The 18,828-nt window shown below is 45.1% G+C and overlaps 2 protein-coding genes across 20 annotated transcripts in view; one reads left to right on the top strand and one right to left on the bottom strand.

Annotated features, from left to right (window-relative positions):
- Positions 1–5,818, top strand: part of MTSS1 (MTSS I-BAR domain containing 1) — a 184,612-nt gene extending 178,794 nt beyond the window's left edge. For all 18 annotated transcript variants that reach the window (XM_053244858.1, XM_053244849.1, XM_053244866.1 and 15 more), the window contains 2 exons: positions 18–180; positions 2,497–5,818. In XM_053244858.1, coding sequence (XP_053100833.1) covers positions 18–180; positions 2,497–3,185 — 852 coding nt within the window. In that variant the 3' untranslated portion in view covers positions 3,186–5,818. The remainder of the gene's footprint in view (positions 1–17; positions 181–2,496) is intronic.
- A 4,542-nt stretch (positions 5,819–10,360) lies between these two features.
- NDUFB9 (NADH:ubiquinone oxidoreductase subunit B9) lies at positions 10,361–17,691 on the bottom strand. Of its 2 annotated transcripts, XM_053244420.1 has the most exons (5): positions 17,512–17,649; positions 13,788–13,847; positions 12,408–12,600; positions 11,334–11,447; positions 10,361–10,590 (listed from the first exon to the last, which is right to left on the bottom strand). In XM_053244420.1, exons 3-5 carry the CDS (start codon positions 12,531–12,533, stop codon positions 10,459–10,461), a joined length of 372 nt encoding a protein of 123 aa, XP_053100395.1. In that variant the 5' UTR covers positions 12,534–12,600; positions 13,788–13,847; positions 17,512–17,649; the 3' UTR covers positions 10,361–10,458. The 2 variants fall into 2 exon arrangements, with proteins under 2 accessions (XP_053100395.1, XP_053100394.1); XM_053244419.1 differs by lacking the exon at positions 13,788–13,847 and having other exon boundaries at positions 17,512–17,691.
- Between the last annotated feature and the right edge of the window lie 1,137 nt (positions 17,692–18,828).

The following is an 18,828-nucleotide window of genomic DNA, read 5'->3' as shown; positions in this document are numbered from 1 at the left end:
CTCTGTTGTATTGCTAGCAAGGGGAGGAAATGGAAGCCTGTGAGGAGTTGGCTCTTGCTCTCACCCGAGGGTTGCAGCTGGACACTCAGAGGAGCAGCCGGGATTCCTTGCAGTGTTCCAGCGGCTACAGCACCCAGACAACCACACCTTGCTGTTCAGAAGACACCATCCCCTCACAGGGTAAGCAGCGGATATGCCTGTGCATTCACCTTGGAGCAATGTTTAATGGGTCTTGCCAAGCCACGGTGGTTACTGTTTCTCTCTGGATGTTCATCCGTGTTGCTTACTTAGCCACATCCTGCCTGTCCTCCTTGTGTTAAAAAGAACCATGTGAGAAGTGAGGCAGGAGGGTGGGGGTCATTGCAGAAAAGCATCCCTTAAAATAAACACATATGGAGGAGCATATCCCTTAAGCTGAAGGGCCACACGGAAAGGCATGCATCAGGGCGCCCACCGATTTGTGACTGGCTTTTTGCTTCGTCCAACTCCCAGTCTTGGCACTGGGAATAACCCTTCCCAAGTTCTGCACTGGCAGTCAACTGTAGACTCTCCCGCCACAAAAAAAAAAAAAAAACCAAAAAAAAAAAACCCACCACCCTTTGCCTCTTCAGAATAAGAGTGAATGTGCTTGCTTGCTTGCCTCTCCCCAGCTGCTTCCAGACCATCCAGTATCTTTCATGGTTAGAAAGGTGCTGAATGGTCTTGCCAGTACATCAATCCTTCTCTTCCCATGGGTGGTTGGACTGTGACATGAGCAACAGTTTCTCCCATTGCTGCTATTCCTGCTCTAGCTCATTTGCATGTTGGGTTGGAAGGGATTCACTGGCGGGTTAGAGGAGATATAAGAATATGCTGAGTATTTATATACCACTTTTCAACCAAAGTTCCCAAAGCGGTTGACATACATACATACATTCATTAATTAGTTAAATGTCTGCCTGTCCCCAAAGGGCTCACAGTCTAAAAAAGAAACATAAGACAAATACCAGCAGCAGCCACTGGAGGGGTGCTGTGCTGGGGTTGGATAGGGCCAGTTGCTCTCCCCCTGCTAAATAAAGAGAATCACCACTTTTAAAAGGTACCTCTGGGCTCAGTTCATGTGTTGTGCTAGTTCAGGGGTTTCTGGATCTTGCCTTGCTTTAAAAACAATCCAGCTATAAAAGCTATTGGAATAAATTGTGCAAATTTCCATCCATTTCCTGAATCCCATTTAATTCAGCTTTTTGGATTAAAGGATAGAGACGGGGTAGAGCCAAGAGTTGAGAGGGAAAGAATGTTTCCTACGAGCTGACATCCAGACTGTGCCAAATAATTTTGGGTGAGCAATCAGGTTGGGGTCATTCTTGCTGCTTCTTCCTTCCTTCCACAGCCCTCTGTGCCACCTGAAAGTATGTCCCTTAAGGTCCTGCAGCTCTCAGGTACATAGTTTGGGGAGGCAGACAGAGCTGCAGAGGATTAGCTAAAACCACCCCACCCCTGTTGTGCACAGTGCTACTCTTGCAAGTCAGCCACAGATTACAGGAATTCTCCTCATTTCTCTAACAATTCATTTTAGTTCTCTGCAATCCTGAGAGGCTGAAATATACTTTTTCTGAAATACACTTTTAAAGCAAGTGTTAAGATGCCCTAGGTTTTGATCAAGCTGTTTTTTAAAATCAAGCTGTACCTTTGTATACTACCCCACAGAATTCCTAGGTATTTTATTGTGTGTTTCCTGAAACGTTTTATTGCATTATCAGATCATAATAGAAAACGAAATGTTAAAAATCCTCAAAATTCATAACCACCTGGCAGTTTGGTCTGGTCCTTAGAATCATTTACATTTTCCACCTGTGCATTGGTGGCATCAATGTCCACCCCTGTGGGGTTCATCGAATCTGAGCTTGGAACCTATCACAAATCATCGGGGGTCACAAGTTACATAGGGAGCTGCATTTTGCCAAGTTAGCGCCCCTAACTCACTGTTTTCTACACCGACTAGGAGTGGCTCTTCAGGATTCCAGACAGGTATTTTCCAGCTGTACCTGGAGATTGAGTCTGGGGCTTTCTGCAGGCAAAGCAAATGCTCTTCCGCTGAGCTATGACCAGCATGGAGACATGCAGAGTGCATTTCCCCCAAAACTGAGTAGTTGAAATCAGACCCCAGGCATCTGGGAATCAATGCATCTGTGCTGCTCCCTTCCAAGGGCTAATGCAGCGGTAGGAACGTACTCACCTGCATATTGTCTTGGGTTTAGTCTCCAGCATCCACAGTTAAATTATCATAAGGAGCAGGACTTAGAAGGCAGTCTGCAAAAACCTCAAACAGGAATGGTGCTTAGGTCTGAGATCAGGAGCTCCAGGCGTCTGTGAGATCCATCAATTAGAAATTAACCGCAGCCACCCTATCATAGATCATCCAAAACTGTGTGTTGCAAGTTGATAAGTGGGCTCCTTAACCTGATAGAAAGTGCTTGCTCTCTAGGAGGTTCCTGACTTGCACTTTTCCACCCCCAGTTTCAGACTATGACTACTTTTCTGTCAGCGGCGACCAAGAGTCAGAACAGCAGGAGTTTGACAAGTCTTCAACTATTCCAAGGAACAGTGACATCAGTCAGTCTTACCGCCGAATGTTCCACGCCAAGCGCCCTGCTTCCACTGCAGGTCTCCCCACCACGCTTGGGCCTGTGATAGTTACGCCTGGCGTGGCAACAATCCGACGGACCCCTTCTACCAAGCCAGCAGTCAGGCGTGGCACCATAGGGGCAGGGCCAATCCCCATCAAAACACCAGTGATTCCTGTCAAAACCCCAACTGTGCCAGACATACCAGGAGGAGGACTGCCGAGCGTGCCCGGTGGGGCTGAAGAAAGCACTGAGCAAAGTCCTGAGGCAGGAGGTGGCCACCAAGGGGCCTCAGGTGCATCATCTTCATGGAGCGGTCAAGCATCTGTCAACCCTCCACCCGGAAGCCAGAAGCCAAGCACCATAGAGGAGCAGAGACAGGCCGCTGCCGAAAGCGAGGGAGAGGAAAGTGAGCGGGAGAGCCCGAGCATCACGGCTCCCCCCTGTCAGGCAGTGCCCCAGTCAGAGGACCAGAGCCCCGGGGAGTCCCCACAAGGTGAAGACATGCTGAATGCTATTCGGCGGGGTGTTAAGCTGAAGAAGACCACCACAAATGATCGCTCGGCACCCCGCATTTCCTAGACGCTGGACCACTGCCAGTTCCCAATGTCACAGAGACAGAACTACCTGATGAAATAAGTCTCTCTATCCATTCCACTGTACAATCAAGATTGTGTAGGATGCCCAGTAACAGTCAGCTGGAAAAGTTCTTTGAAGTGGAGGGGGCGGGGGGCGGGCGAGGAAGTTTGCAAGCTAAAATGCTTACTGCGCAACCTCTTCCTGGCTTTTAATTTTTTGTAAATACTGCTGATTCATTTTATTCCGTGCATTTTTTAAAAATCTAAGTTTCCCTCTTTACTTTTTTCTGAAGGTGCCAAATCCCATTTAACTTTTTTATAACTCTTTGTAAAAGTTTTACATGTGTAGGAGGCAGAAAATACAATAAACGTTAAGTAGCTTAAACTTCAGCGAGGGGGCGGGGTTCTAATACGTTCTCACTCTTACAAGCTTTTTGTAGGTCACCTCTTAGTGACGGTGCAAGAAATATACATTTTTTTACTGTACAAAGGACGTGGCAACAAACAAGTCCTCACTAAAGTACATTGAATTGTTTTTATTTGAAAAACAGGAAACAGCAAACAATTGACTAAAGCAATATATAGTGGAAAAGAGAGCGCACCTGTAATTGGTTAGAATCTGGGGGCGGGGATAGGAAAAGGGGAGGGACTCACTGTTGCACAAAACTAGCCTAGTGGTAGCTTCATGGTAAATGCATCCGAATAAGCCATATTGGGTTTCATTGTTTGTTTATGTAGGGAGTTTAAAGACTTTTGGGTGCTGTCCACTGGGAACTTATTCTGTGTTTGCCTCCTTGAAAACTGTAGGGGCTGTATAAGATCTTGTGAAGAAAAACCTTCTCTGGATAATTCCTTCTGATTCTTTTTTATTTTATTTTTTCAGATATATGCATAAGCAAAATTTGTCACATGCATGCTATCTTACACAAAGTAGACTTAAAACTTTGGTTTTCTCCCTTCATACTGTGTACTTTTTAAAAAGAGAAACTACAATACTAGAAAGTTCAAAGAAGTGAAGGTAGAAAAATGCGTAAACTTTTTTTTAGTAGAGAGAAAGATACCAGGGAGTTCTTAGTGATAGCTTTTTATCTTTTACTGGCTATGCCCAGCAGGCTGGGCAGGTTAACAAACGGGAAAAGCCCCAAATACTTTTGAGAAAATGACTTAAATCCTAATGGGCAAACCAGCTGGGAATTCCAGTAAAACTACAAACATTTCTTTTAAGGGGCTTTTTCCCCCTTGTGTGTCATTGTGCATTGACTTTTTCCTAACTACTAAAATATTTGGGGATGAGGGAGGACTGGGAGCACAGTTTTGATTTTTATTTATTAGAGGGGAGGGGGTTGACCACTATTCTTTTTTTATTATCAGCATTGTATTGGCGGGGCGGGGGGGTCTGTTACTAGACAGAATTTATAGGTGGGATTTTCTTTTCTTAAAACTAAAATTGCTGTGATATCCATGTCATGGGGTCCGTAGAAATGTGCATCACTCAGGCACCACAGGTGTTCCAGTTTTGTGCTTTTAAATATAAATGAATTCTGCAGTCTAAATGGATACCGTCTGCCTTATCTCTATGCGGGCAATGCAAGCAGAATTTTAAAAAGACCTGTGAATCCGTGGTTGCAAAAACGCACCACCCGCAGTGGAGGAGCGAGGTCATGCGTGAGCACACCAGCCTCTCCTCCACAGACACTCTGGAGACTCCTATTGGCTGCCATTTTGCCTACATAACCTCTTTATGCTTTAAATACATAATTGCATTGGATGTGAGATGTATTGTAAAACTGTATAGTCACTGTGTTCTATATACATTTACACTGCTGTGGTTGCTTAACACTTTTTTATGTTATGGCTTCAGAAGCAAAAAAAAAAAAAAAGCAAGCATGTTCCTTTGATAACCTCTCCTTTCTTTGAAAAAACAAGCTCCTTACTACCAAACATACATAAAAACAGCAGTGCCTATGGTAACCCACCAGTCTTGGTGAAACAGCTGATGCATTCCGCAAATGATGCTTCAAGATGTTTTTCTTCAATGAACAATTCCTTAAGAAATCTGTCTCAATAGACAAGGATGTACTCCATCAAGATAACCTCCTGGCAAGCTTCACTTTGAAAAACTGGCATTTCACAGGAGCTATGCTGTGTTCCTGCAGGACAGTAACAACTGTTTCTTTCAATGCAGCTTGTGCAGGAGATGTTCCTGATGGGATGCACCTGAGCTGTATGTTTTAGGAAACCTTTTGGATGCAGCTGCAGCCAGAAATGCAGCTTTTCTCTCTAGTTCTTTAAACACTAGAATTCCTCTCAGTTAAATTTTTATTATTAAACTGTTGCCAAATTCAATGTTAGGATGTGACAAACCACTTTGAATAGTTTTGTTGGGTTTATTTTTATTTTTTTGTGTTCCTTGCCTATTGTAAAAGCAGTGTCACCGTTTAAGGGGAAAATGTTCCTAATGGTAAGTTATTGTGGTTTAGTTGCTAGTTTGTACTGAGAGTTGACCTCTCCCCCATGCAGCGTTTTTGTTCAGAACTGCTATAAATAAAAATTGCTGTTAACTGTGTTGCCCCTTCTACATTGTAATGATTGCTTCAGCCTCTATTATAAATAAAGACCTGCTGACAAACCTCTTTATTTTGAGGTATCTTTTGTTGTTTTTATCCCGCTCCCTACACAGCAAATAAATGGGTAATATACATCGTCGCTTTTCTGGATGTCAAGGCCTGGGGAAATTAGGGGAAAACTGGTTTCCTCTGCCCCCTTCCCGCCAACACTAGAGATGGGTGGGCTGTGGATTTTTAAAAGAAAAATTGAAAAAAAATCCTTATGAAATTTTCTCTTAAGGATGATGCATGAAATGCTTTAGAATCATTCCTTGCCCATTCCTCTTTCAAAAAGTCTACTATGCAAATGGTAAACAATGAAAAATAATTTATTGCAATTCCAGTGCTGTATACTATGGAAGTGTGTAATTCTCCAATCCCTGATGCATTTCCACCCTCAGCGGGTGCACTTTATTAAAGGAACACACAGGTCCCGAGGTCCTCCTTTGCTATGAATTGTCACCTGCCCTGCTCTTTGATGTGGGGAATACTGGTGCTACTGTTCTCCAATCTCCAGAACTGTCCACGATTCATCTCAGATTGAGTTCATGTTAAAGTTAAAATGAATATCCAAATATATTGCTAGCTAGTAGTGTGATTTGCTTAAGCCAGTGATTTGCTTTTAGGCCAGGCTGATTTGACAGCTGTGTCCATTCCTTGAAGACGACGACCTCAGAACAGTGGTGCATCAGCTGATAACCTCCAGGCTTGACTACTGTCATTGTGCTCTACATGGGGCTGCCTTTGTACGTAGTTCAGAAACTTCAAGACATGACAGCCAGATTGGTCTCTGGGGCAACCCAGAGAGACCACATTATGCCTGTTTTGAAACAGTTGCACTGGCTGCCAATATGTTTCTGGGCAAAATACAAAGTGCTGGTTATTACCTTTAATGCCCTGAATGGCTTAGGTCTCAGTTATCTTAGAGAGTGCCTTCTGCACGATCCCCACCACATGTTAAGGTCATCTGATGAGGTCTGTCTCCAGTTACTACTGGAAATTCTGGTGGTGACTTGGAGGCGGGCCTTCTCTGCAGCTGCTCCTGGCTGTAGAATGCACTCCCTGCAGAAATCTGTGATTCGAATTCATTATTAGTTTTCAGGAGAGCTCTTAAAACCTATCTGTTTGGCCTGGCCTTCCAGGGTTTTTAAACTGTTATAAATGTTTTAATTGTTAGTTGGTTTTATGTTTTTAGTTAGTTAGTTTTATATGTCGCCCTACTCCCAATACACAGCAACACAATTCTATAAAATACATCTTACATAACGTCATAACCCCAACCCCATAGAGTACTCATTCCACATGACATAGTAACCATGGATTACAAGATCACTCTACAAGCAGCTGTATCAGCAACTGAACACCTGACGGAACATTTCAGTCTTACATGCCTTACGGAAAGCCAACAGATCATGGAGAGCTCTGATATTATCTGGGAGACTGTTTCATAGAGCCGGGGCCACCACTGAGAAGACCCTGGCTCTCGTTGATTGCAGTTTCATATCCCTAGGGCCCAGGATCACCAAGGTATTACTTGTGGCCGATCTCAGGACCCGGCGAGGGACATATCGAACAAGGCGGTCCTGGAGGTATGGAGAGCCCATACCGTGTAGGGCTTTAAATGGTAAAGTTAATACCTTAAACCTAACCCGGGACTCAACCGGCAACCAGTGCAGCTGAACGAGCAAAGGGGTCACATGTGCTCACCAAGGCACCTTAGGAAGGACCTTTGCTGCTGCATTCTGCACCAGGTGCAATCTCTTGAGTTTTTAACGTTAATTGATTTCAATTGTTTTTATTTTAATGTAGATCACCCTGAGCCATTTTTGGAAGGGTGATATATAAATTTGAATGAATGAATGAATAATCAATAAATGTCATAAGGCATAAGAAAAACAAAAATGCATTTAAAAGTAATAAAGACATAAAATCATACAGGGGCAACTATAGGCATAGAAAGAGTTTTGTCAATTTAAGACAAGGTAAGAAGCCGAGAAGCTGGACTGTAAAACTGTAGGAGAGCAGGGCTGCAGTGAAGTGCTCTGTGGCAGTGGGCTGAGGGCACGCTGAACTTAGTCCATAAACCTGGGCGCTGGGCACGAGCTAGAGGTCATTATCCTCCAGATTTTAATCGCTGCCATGCAAAACCTGGCAACACTAAATGATGGTGGGGTGGTTATCACAAAGCAGTAGAGAGGTGTAAAATTGGTCCCTGTTATCTGGATACTTCTGTAATAATGGTGGGGGGAAGGTAGAGCGAATATCCCTGTAATACGAGCACTGAAGGGGGATGTGATCTGTTGTTTCTACTTGCCCAGAGTGGCAAGGGTGTTGACATTCTGAGTGGGATCTTCCTATAGTGTTCCTGCAGCATGGCTAAGGTGAAGAGGTGCATTTTCACCAATTGTCAAAATATATAATGGAGCCTGACGCACCTCAGCAGGGAAGTCATTCCATCAGCTATCACGGAGAAAGCCCTCTCACGTGCCCCCACCCCTCCAACCACTGAGGGAGGCAGTACTACCAAGAGGGCTTCTCCAGCTGCCCTTAATGCCCAGGCAAGTTGATATGGGAGAGAGACTCCTTTAGATATTTGGGGCCCAAGTCATTTAGGGCTTTATATGTCAATGTTAATACCTTGAATTGGGCTCAGTAGCTAACTGGCAACTAGGGATGTGCATGGAACTAGTTTGGAGGCCTTTTTTGGGCCTCCGGACCAGTTTGAACACAGGGGGTGTACCTTTAACGTTTCCCCTACTGGCACTCAATTTTAAAAGTCTCCGTCTGGGCAGCAGTGTACCTCCCTGCTGTCCCGGTGTCCTCAGTTGGAAGTACCTGGCACTTGTGCACACGGGTACTTCCCGTTACTTCTGGCCGAGGGCACTGGGGTGGCAGGGCAGTATGCTGCCTGACGGAGACTTTAAATGGATCTCTGGCAGGGGAAACATGGCAGGAGGGATAAGGGCACCCTCCCCTGCCCTTAAAGATATGCCCCCCCCCGCCTTCGAGCAACCCCCTGCTGGTTCCATGCACATCCCTAGTGGCAACCATTGCAACTCCTTTAGTAGTGGTGTGATGTGCGGCTGGCCAGGTTTACCCATCAGCAGCCTTCCTGCTGTATTCTTCACTAGTTGCAGCCTCTGGACTGTTTCAGTTTTTCACACTGCCTTCAGTTCTCTGAAAGATGGATTGCTGCTATGGTACACACTTTCACCCCACTTTTTCCTCTGGTAAATTTGAGACATTTTTGTATTGGTTGATTGACCTTCAAAACCAAAAAAAGTACCATTAGAAGCAACAAAATACTTCAAATTGCTTTCAGTGGCTGACCTGCTGCACATGTCGACTGTGGACAGGAATGACTTGTGGAGTGGCTGTTGCAGATGGAAGCAGCAGTGCCACAGTCGTGCTAGACGAGTTAACAGTTCTCATTTACCACACAGAAGAACTGATACTGAGAGGTCCAGGCGAGGCCTACCTCAACTCTGCTGCTGGGTTGGTCAGAACCAAGATACGTGATCATCTGCAGCACCAACCTCAGGGAGGGAGGGGTGTGTGTACCCACCCACTCCTGGTGTTAAATTGCTGAGTGGTCTATACAGTATGTAACATTCATTCCTGGAAAGGCCAATTGCCTTGATTGTTCAGAATGTATTTTAGTTCCTGGTCCTCATACACATGCATGGTCCATACCTATGAAGCTCTTAGGACAAGGTAAAGCCAACCTGGAGCTTGACAACAGGTCAAATGCCTCCAAGCCCCACACTAATGGCAGATTCACACAAAACCTGGGCTAGGAACATAGGAAACTGCCATATATTGAGTCAGACCATTTGTCCATCTAGCTCAGTATTGTCTTCACAGACTGGCAGCAGCTTCTCCAAGGTTGCAGGCAGGAATCTCTCTTAGCCCTATCTTGGAAAAGCCAGAGAGGGAACTTGAAATCTTCTGATATTCCCAGAGCAGCTTCATCCCGAGGGGAATATCTTGCAGTGCTCAAGTACCAAGCAGACCCTGCTTAGCTATGGGGACAAGTCATGCTTGCTACCACAAGACCAGCTCTCCTCTCCTGGCTACTTTGAACACACAGCAGTTCCTGGTTTCTGGCAAGCTGCTTGTGCAACATCAGATTTGTAGCAGTATGCAATCAAACGATTTTATGCTGTGGACACTTTCCAATGCTCAAGTCTGCAACTTCTGCAAGCAGCACAAAAGCTGCATGTTCAGAAAAAGCATGATGTGGCCCAGGTCAATATCTTCAGAGGGCAGTTAAGGGATTGCCTAATTGAAAGGCGCCCTCTATCAACAGCTCCCTGCACACAGATCAGAGCAAAACATCATCATGCTGTGAGATCTATCAGGATGTGGTGTTATCTTTGAGTTCTGGTACTATTGCATTGACACCTTGAAGAATCGTCACTAGTGAGCGTAAGCCAATTGTTAAGGGCCATGGAACCAGCACAGACGGGGTGTACAGATGGACAGAACCAGCATGCACATCCTGCTTTTGGATCAGCAGTGTGCTGATGGATGCCCAGCCCAGGATAAAAGTGAACTTTACAAGCTGCACGGATTCACATTCACCAGACTTCACTTTATTGTACACATTTAACACAATAGTACATGCTTTATTTGTAGGTCATAATCTCTTACACACAGAATAGCATTTTTTTACATTGGACGCGCACGTGGTCTAGTAACATAATGCCACCACAGAGGGGGCAGATGTCCCGCCTTGCGAGCTGGGGGCAGGGCTTCGGTCCTGGGGCCATCAGCTGGGGTTTCTTCCTGAAGCTGCTGAACCTAGAAGTAATGAGAGAAGAACTTCAGCTAACTGAGTCACATAAGTGCATCTCTAGTTCAAAAATAAATACCACAATTGAGAGAGGCTACCTATAATTCAAAATCTACTTCTCTAATTAAGAGAGCCTTGCTACCCCGCTGGTATGTTTCCCAGACTATGGGAAACACCTATATCGGCAACAGCAATCTAGGAATATGCTGAAAGGCATCATCTCATACTGGGCAGGAGGAAGCAATGGTAAACCCCTCCTGTATTCTACCGAAGACAACCACAAGGTTCTGTGGTCTCCAGGAGTCGACACCGATTCAATGGCACAACTTTACCACAATGCTACAACTGACTTTTTTTTTTTTTTTTGCAGTTTGTAGATGGCTCAGGAGCTATTTGATACTCTTCTACTTTGAGGGACTGTAGGTAGGAGAGAGTACAAAACATACTGTACCAATGTGCTAAGGCATAGTTAAGTCTGCCTTGGGAGGCTGGAAGGAAACTTTCCAGACTAAGTATTTGGAACAGAGAAGGGAACAATGCACCCTTTAAGTGGAGTTTTGTGCAGACTGCTAGGACTTTCAGAATGAGCTTTCAATAAAGCCAACAAGCAAGTTTCCAGGCCTCAAGATAATGCAGATACTGGATAATGCAGGAGGATCACACACAAAAAGCCACGCAGAAGAATGCCTAAGTATATGCAATCCCCTATACTCGAGTCAGTACAACTCTACTGGAGAGTAAATGCACAAACCTCTTTCTCCCAGCTTTCCATACGTAGCTTCTTCCATTGTTCTCGCTTAGCAAAGTAATCCGGGTACATTGCCTTCTCTGAAGGATGCCACAAGTTTAGGACCCATTCAGATACCTGTCAAAGGGTAAACCAGGCGAGAACTTGAGTATTGCAATAACACCATCTAGACCAGGAATTCTCAACGTTGGGTCCCCAGGCATTATTGGACTTCAACTCCCATAATCCCCAACCAAAGGCCACTGGGGCTTGGGATTATGGGAGCTGAAGTCCAAGAACATCTGGGGACCCAACGTTGAGAATCCCTGGTCTAGACAATGGGATGACTCATTTCAAGAACACAATGTCAGCAAAGCTTTTCCTAAGAGCTTCCATTTGTTCCTCCAAGTAGAATTTCCCAATAGGCTCAGTTAATACCACCAATCTATCCATTTTAGACTTCGGGTGCTTGCTACAAGCAGACTATCTGAGGTTTCAAACAGGACACATAGTAGCATACATCCACCCATACACTTCTAAACGGCTTCAATAAAGGGGGGACTCTGTAGATGAGAGCAGTAAGGTCAGTGCAACAGGCACCCAGATACTGGCAAACCAAGCTGGTCTGCATACCACCCTTTCTTGCTCTTGGGAAGCACGTTCTCCACCCTCCGCCCCGCCCTCCCAGGAAATAAATGCCACCTATTACTAACCACTTGGCGGCAACTGTGTAGTTTGGGTGCTCTTTATCCTTCCTCCTCGAGTCCTCATTTTCCAGCCCAGTCCAGATCTCCTGCTTAGGCCCCAAGTCTCTCGTTCTATGAAACCTCTCGGGTGCTTTTGCTCCTGCCTCCCCCCTCTGCCTAGAGCACACTTCCTGAACACACTCATCCCATCTTTTCTTTAAGCAACATCTCAAAACATCTATTTTCCCTTCCAAGTGCTGCAAGTTTTTCTGTTCATCACTTTCTTACATTTCTCTTCCATATTTTCCATATTTCTTCCATCATTCAAACTATGGCCACTGTCAATCTCAAGCATGCTGTTATTTGCAACCCCTACAGAGCGTGCTCACAAGCTGCCTTGTCACTTGCTGACCTTGTAGCAGTCATATCTCTCATAAGATGTGCCTCCTGGAGAATCAGGAAAGATGTACGGCTGAGGATGCTGTCTCTCCCAAAATTCTTCTTCAGCTGCCATTAGCAACTTGGTTGCTTTCACCATATCTTTTTCATCCTTATGTTCCTCAAACCGTGCTCTCAATAGACAGGCAAAGTACCGATACTTGTCCCTGAGAATACAAACAAGGACAGAGCAATTGTTAAACAGAATGTAATTATCTTGAGTCCATCATAGTTTTCACCCCCCTGGTAACTGGGCAAAGGAGCATCTTTTAAAGTGGTGGCTCTTTTCTGTTTCCCCTATTCTGTTCTGCACAGCATCCCTCGCAGTGGCGGCGGCGGCTGCTCCCTTGTGTTCCTCTTTAAGATTGTGAGCCCTCTGAGTTGAGGCAACCACCTTCTTTTGCTATGTTAACAGCTCTGAGAACCTTTTCTGTTGAGAAGCTATAAAGAAATATTCTTAATAATAATAGTTTCCAGTGCAGACATGTGGTTGCTTGATCTCCTAACCATGCTGACTTGCGTGCTCCTTCCACACCACCCCCCATTCAGAGCTAATCATAGTTAGCTGGTGTGCACCCACCTTAATGTTAATTTGCAGTCAGAGTTAGAATTGGCCTGGTTTGTGTTAACCATAGTTAATATTAAGACTGGCATGCGCACGCACGCACACACACACACACACACACACACACAGCATTAACTATGGCTAGCTCCAAAGAGAGAAGGGGGGGACCTGAATGTGAGAGGGGAAGAAAGGGGCCGAGCATGAAAGATCCTCCAAGGACGGCACCTGATCTCCTAATCATGGACAGGAAACAGGCAGTGTTTCATCTGCATCAGGCCGTCTAACAATGCAAAACCTTAAGTACACTAAGGATTTGTTTATTCATCGCTGCTCCATATTGGAAATTGCAGAGCTCTCTTTTCATATCATGTGAAACTTGCAGTTTTCTACCGTATCCGCCGAGTCTTAGGCAGCCTAGCACAGTACAATGAAAAAGGAGACGAAAGCAAACAGTACTTCCTTTTAGTGAACCTGAAGTGTGACATGCCAGGAGTGAGCTATGCCAGCTGCTTTCACATTTGGGGCTTGCACATCTCAGCTCTGCAACTTGTTACATTACAAATGCAACAAGAGGAAGAGCAACTCATTTGTGCTTTCTGTTCTCTTGCTTCATTGCAGCACACAAAGAAGCTCTTTAGCATCCCAAACCTAGTTTTGCACCTGCAGTACAGAAGAACATCATCCAGCTACATCAACTACGGACATTCAGGGTCTACAAAGGTGACTTGGCTGCCTAACTAGAAAGAAGAAAGAGATTTCATGGCAGATAATTCAGTCAGCACACTGTACCTGTAGCCAGCTCCCACCAGCTCTGCTCAAAGAGCCATTAACCCCAATGCGAGAGGGGATCTGAAATAAGAGGTGGAGGCAAGCAGAATGAGGAAGAGTGTGTTAAAATTAACTATGTTTGGGAGGGACTGATCTTGGTTTTGAAGAATGAATTCAAAAGCTGAATTCATTCCTCTGAGCTTTCAGAAAATACTTTCCACCATGTTCTACACACTTTTTAGCTGTTCACTTTTTAATTCCAAAGACACTGAAATGGCACAAATAAATTCTTTCAGGAAATCATAGTAAAGTGTAACTGTGAGCAGAGTTGTGGGGTGGAAAAATTTCCAATTTCTAGTTGACTACTTGAAAAACGTGAGATAAAATAAGGGGAAATTAATAGGGTAGTGTTTTTCTTGCTGCTGCTGTTTGTTTTTACTGTATAAACAGGTCAAATAGCATGCAAAATCACATCACAATCTATTTAGGGCATCAAGAAAATCTGTATTGTGTTGAGAAGGGAGGGGGCTGAATGGAAAATTTTCATGGGGAAACTTTTCCAGCAAAGCCATATTTCTGACTGTGCTGGGGGCAGAAATAGCCTTATTTGTACCATTCCCAGATCAGAGCAAATGCACACAGTGAATCCAATAGCTAGTCTATAAAGATTATCTCATGGGTAATTTTTTCATATGAAAACTGAGTATGAATGGTAACTTGTTCATACCCCCTAAAATCCAAGATTGTTTAGCTAGTTTTGTTCATGCACTGGACTTAAGGTAGATAAGAAATGTAGTTAAGAACAAAACCCTTCTATTGAATGGCCACCAGAGGGACCAAGGACTGGGTGAAAGGACTGACCAAGGACATTTCCCAAACTGAGCCACCAAAAGTATATGTAAAAGCTACAAATTCTGCTAACCATGCCCCTAGCCAATATTTACATGACCCATATGGCTTATTAGTGAGACAAGAAAAATGCATTTCCCCCTGATGACTCAGTGTTCTGGTGTATACCATTTGAAAATGACAACATATTTAATTTTAATCTATCATATAGTTTTTTAAAGTAACATTTAGAATGCATATAGGGTCTTCTAGACAGTGACATATTCCAACTTCAGTGAAAATTATGATAAACAACACAAGGACTCTACACTTTGCACAAGAATGTCAGAATTTCTTAGCGCCATCTGTTGGCAATCTGTGCACGAACTGTAAACCCAACCCCACCTCACCCCAGTTAGAATAAAAATCAGAATGACCCACTCAGCAAAGTCTTGGAAAGCTAAGACTAGCAGATTTACTGTGGCATAAGCTTTTGTGGACTAGAGCCCAGGACATCAGATGCATGAAATATTACCTTTAGTTAGTAGATTATATAAGACAACAGTTTACAAAGGAAATAACTGTATGTACTGTGGGACTAGGAGGATATGAAATCAAAATTTTGATGTTTCTCTGCAAAACGCAGGTATATAAGCACAGTGGCCATTCAGAAATTACAACATCATCATCATCCTAATTTTTCTATGCAATTTTAACTTTAGAAATTTGTATCCTGCACGTCAACATAAAACATTCCCAAAGCAACTCACAATAAAACCAAAACCAATAAAATAATCAAAAGTGAGGAGAGCTGCTCTTATGGTAGCAAGCATGACTTGTACCCTTAGCTAAGCAGGGTCCACCCTGGTTGCATTTGAATGGGAGACTACATGTGAGCACTGTAAGATATTCCCCTTAGGAGATGGAGCCACTCTGGGAAGAGCATCGAGCTCCCAAGTTCCCTTTCTGGCATCTCCAAGATAGGGCTGAGAGAGATTCCTGTCTACAACCTTGGAGAAGCCGCTGCCTGCTGTGTAGACAATACTGAACTATATAGACCAATGGTCTGACTTGATATATTGTAGGAATGGGCACAAACCTTTTATGGGCCTCTGAACAGGTTCAAACACCAGGTGGCTCGAAGGGTGGGAGATAACTTTAAGGGCAGGGAGGGCACACTTACCCCTCCCTCCACTCCCCCCCACCCCGCCCCTGCCCATTAGTAAAGGCTCCGTCGGGGCAGCGGCATACCTCCCTGCCACCCTGTTCCCTCTTTGACCGGAAGTACCAGGAAGTACCTGGTGCGCATGTGCACACCAGGCGCATGCACGTTGCACTCTCTCGGCATGCATACAAGCACAACGTGTGCACGCATGTGTCTGGCATGCACACACACACACACCAGGTACTTCCTGGTACTTCTGGCCAACGAGGGAATGGGGCGGCAGGGAGGTATGCTTCTGCCCCAACAGAGCCTTTACTAATGGAATGTTGGGGGGGGGAGTGGGGGGGAAGTGTATCCTCCCCCACCCTTAAAGTTATCCCCCCTGCCTTTAAACTTCCCCCAGCTGGTTCCATGCACATCCCTAGTATATGGCAGCTTCCTATGTTCCTACGTGACAAGCAGCAGAATAAAAATAAGAACAGCAACACACAATTTCATCAGAAATTTAGGGTTTAAAATAACTTATAATTTTAAGTTATTAATTTCTTTAAACAAAGTCCAGTGTAGTGGGAGAGAAAACCCTTAGTCCTCCTGACTGCATCAACTTCACAGGATGTACTGTACGCTCACTTGCCCATGGAAGATATAACACTCGATGCACCAGATGAAGTCGACACTGGTGGCCTTTCCATAAGGAAGAGTGAGGCAGTTGCTGAGATACAGGGGTCAGCAAGTGCCAGGCCCCTAATACCACAGGCACCACTCTTCTTTCCTATGCTAGAGCATACTGTTCATTTCCCCATGGTGCACCCCACCCTGGTGGGGTGCACCTCTCCAGCCCCACTCTTGACTTGAGCTAGAAAAGCTACTGCCACCACTGCCTGAAGGCTTATATGTTGCCACCACTGCCTCACCAGCAGGGCCGGAGAATGCCGAGCGCCCATTCACAGCTGGGGGGCTGGGCTCATCACAGTGTCCTTGGCCCCAGACAGCAACCTGGATCAGGCCCAAGGGTGAAGTCTGCAAGTCTTTCCCCCACCCACACCCGCCACCCCACATGAACTCTAAGAAACATCCCCCCCCCAAAGAAAGAAAGATAAAATAAATAAATAAATCATTTGGTGGTAACTCAAAACTAGGCCTTCTCTAGGATTGTGCCAGAGCTCTGGACCGCGCTCCCGCATGAAATCAGAACTCCCCCCTCTCTAGCTGTTTTTAAGCGACTCTTGAAAATGCACCCATTTTATCAGGTTTTTAGTTTATAAACATAGAAGTGTTATTGATGGCTAGTTTAGTTTGCTTTATATAACTTAAGGTGTTACTTGTTGTTGGGTTCTAACTGGTGAACAGCCCAGAGATTTTATATGGGGAGGTACATCAATGCGATTAGATAGACAGACCAGGAGGCCATGCATTAAGAAGCGATATATACAAAAAGCCACCCAAAGGGAAAGCCACCAAAGCAACGTATGCAAAAGCAGAAGAGCACATAAGAATGACGGCCGCAAAATGAGAATTAGAAGTATTGAGACCGTCTTCGGGGGGAGCTGGGGAAGGGGGGGGGAGCCCTTAAAACAGCCCTGTCGCCATGGTTACCGTGGCGGGAGAGGGGAGACCTTCCTTGCTCCCTTCCCACCCGTAGGAGGCTATGAGGATCCAGACTCCGTCAGGGCCATGATGGACACGGAGGCCTTGGGGGCCCCGCAGAGCTCAACGGAGAGATGACAGTTGGGGGTGCAGCTTGTCTCTTACCGGAAGATGCACCAGGACTCGAGGTGCCGCAGCGAGCGCTTGTAGAGCCGCAGCACTTTCTGCTGGTGGGTCAGATAGCCCGCCATCTTGGCTAGGCCGCAGCTTCACCTTCAGAGAAGCCACCTCTCGGCGCACGGGATGCTGGGATGCCGAGGCCCGCGGCTCACCCCACCATAGAGATTGAAAAAAGGCTAGAGAGGCAAAAGCAACCTGGACTTCCGGTAGAAATTGGCAGCAGAGGCATAGACATAGAAAAAGGCTAGAGGCACATAAAGGTCGCACTTCCAGGGTACTCCTGATTTGAATTTTCGCACTAACTTTCAAATAGAAGGCCTCACCATAGAAATATTAAAGCCTAGACTAGAGTGATACCACAATGTCTAGAAAGCACCGTGAAGCCGTCTGGTATAAGATAGTTTTCATCTTAATTATATAGGTGCAATTCAAAACTGTGCCACGCAAGAATTATTGATTGATTGATTGATTGTTAAATTTGTATACCACCTTTCACTAAAACAACCCCAAGGCAGTTCACATAGAAAAATCAAAACAAGACTATAAAAGTTACACAATTAAAATATTAAGATAAAATATGAAAACGGAGATCTAACTAATTTTTTTAAAAATACACACATAAAATAACCATACAAAATACAAAGAAGCAGCAGTAGACAATCACATAAAAGCCAAGTTTTCATATGCTTTCTAAAAGCTGTGATACAGACTAAGGAGTGAATAGCCACCAGGAGAGCATTCCAGAATTTGGGGGCAGCCACAGAGAAGGCCCTGTCCCACATGCACAATAGCGGAGCCTCCCTCATTGTCAGCACCCAGAGCAGAGACCCCTCAGATGACCTTGTCAAGCAGGCAGCAACTCTTGGGAGCAGGCAGTCCCTCAGGTATCCAGGGCCCAAACCGTTAAGGGCTTTAAAGTTCAAAACCAGTACCTTGAATTGGACCAGGAAAGAAACTGGCAGTCGCATTTTGCACTAGCTACAGTTTCCGAATATTCTTCAAGGGCAGCCCCACATAGAGTGCATTACAGTAATCCAACTGTGACGTGACTAAGGCATGGGTAACTGTGGCCAGATCTGCCTTCTCAAGAAAGCTGGCGCACTAGCCGAAGCTGTGCAAAGGCACCCCTGGCCACCGCCTCCACCTGAGCTTCCAAAAGCAGAGCCAGGTCCATTAATACCCTCAAGCTGCGTACTTGCTCCTTCAAGGGGAGTGCAACCCCATCCAGAACGGATAGATAAAGAAAAAGAGTAAGAGTTTCTAACAGATTTAGCTTAAGGATAAGGGTACTGGCTACAAAGA

The sequence above is a fragment of the Hemicordylus capensis genome, chromosome 4 (genome assembly GCF_027244095.1).
Source record: "Hemicordylus capensis ecotype Gifberg chromosome 4, rHemCap1.1.pri, whole genome shotgun sequence".
Taxonomy (NCBI): Eukaryota; Metazoa; Chordata; class Lepidosauria; order Squamata; family Cordylidae; genus Hemicordylus; species Hemicordylus capensis.
The sequence above is the reverse complement of the archived record's forward strand: the minus strand, read 5'-3'. Positions and strand labels throughout refer to the sequence as shown.

What these genes read in the sequence shown, in the direction of transcription:
- NDUFB9 (XM_053244419.1), bottom strand. Translation starts at nt 17,597, where the DNA reads ATGGCGGGCTATCTGACCCACCAGCAGAAAGTGCTGCGGCTCTACAAG. An exon ending in GAGTCCTGGTGCATCTTCCG is followed by an intron (nt 12,601 to 17,511) that starts GTAAGAGACAAG and finishes TTGTATTCTCAG; the next exon opens with GGACAAGTATCGGTACTTTG. An exon ending in TGGAAAGCTGGGAGAAAGAG is followed by an intron (nt 10,591 to 11,333) that starts GTTTGTGCATTT and finishes CATTACTTCTAG; the next exon opens with GTTCAGCAGCTTCAGGAAGA.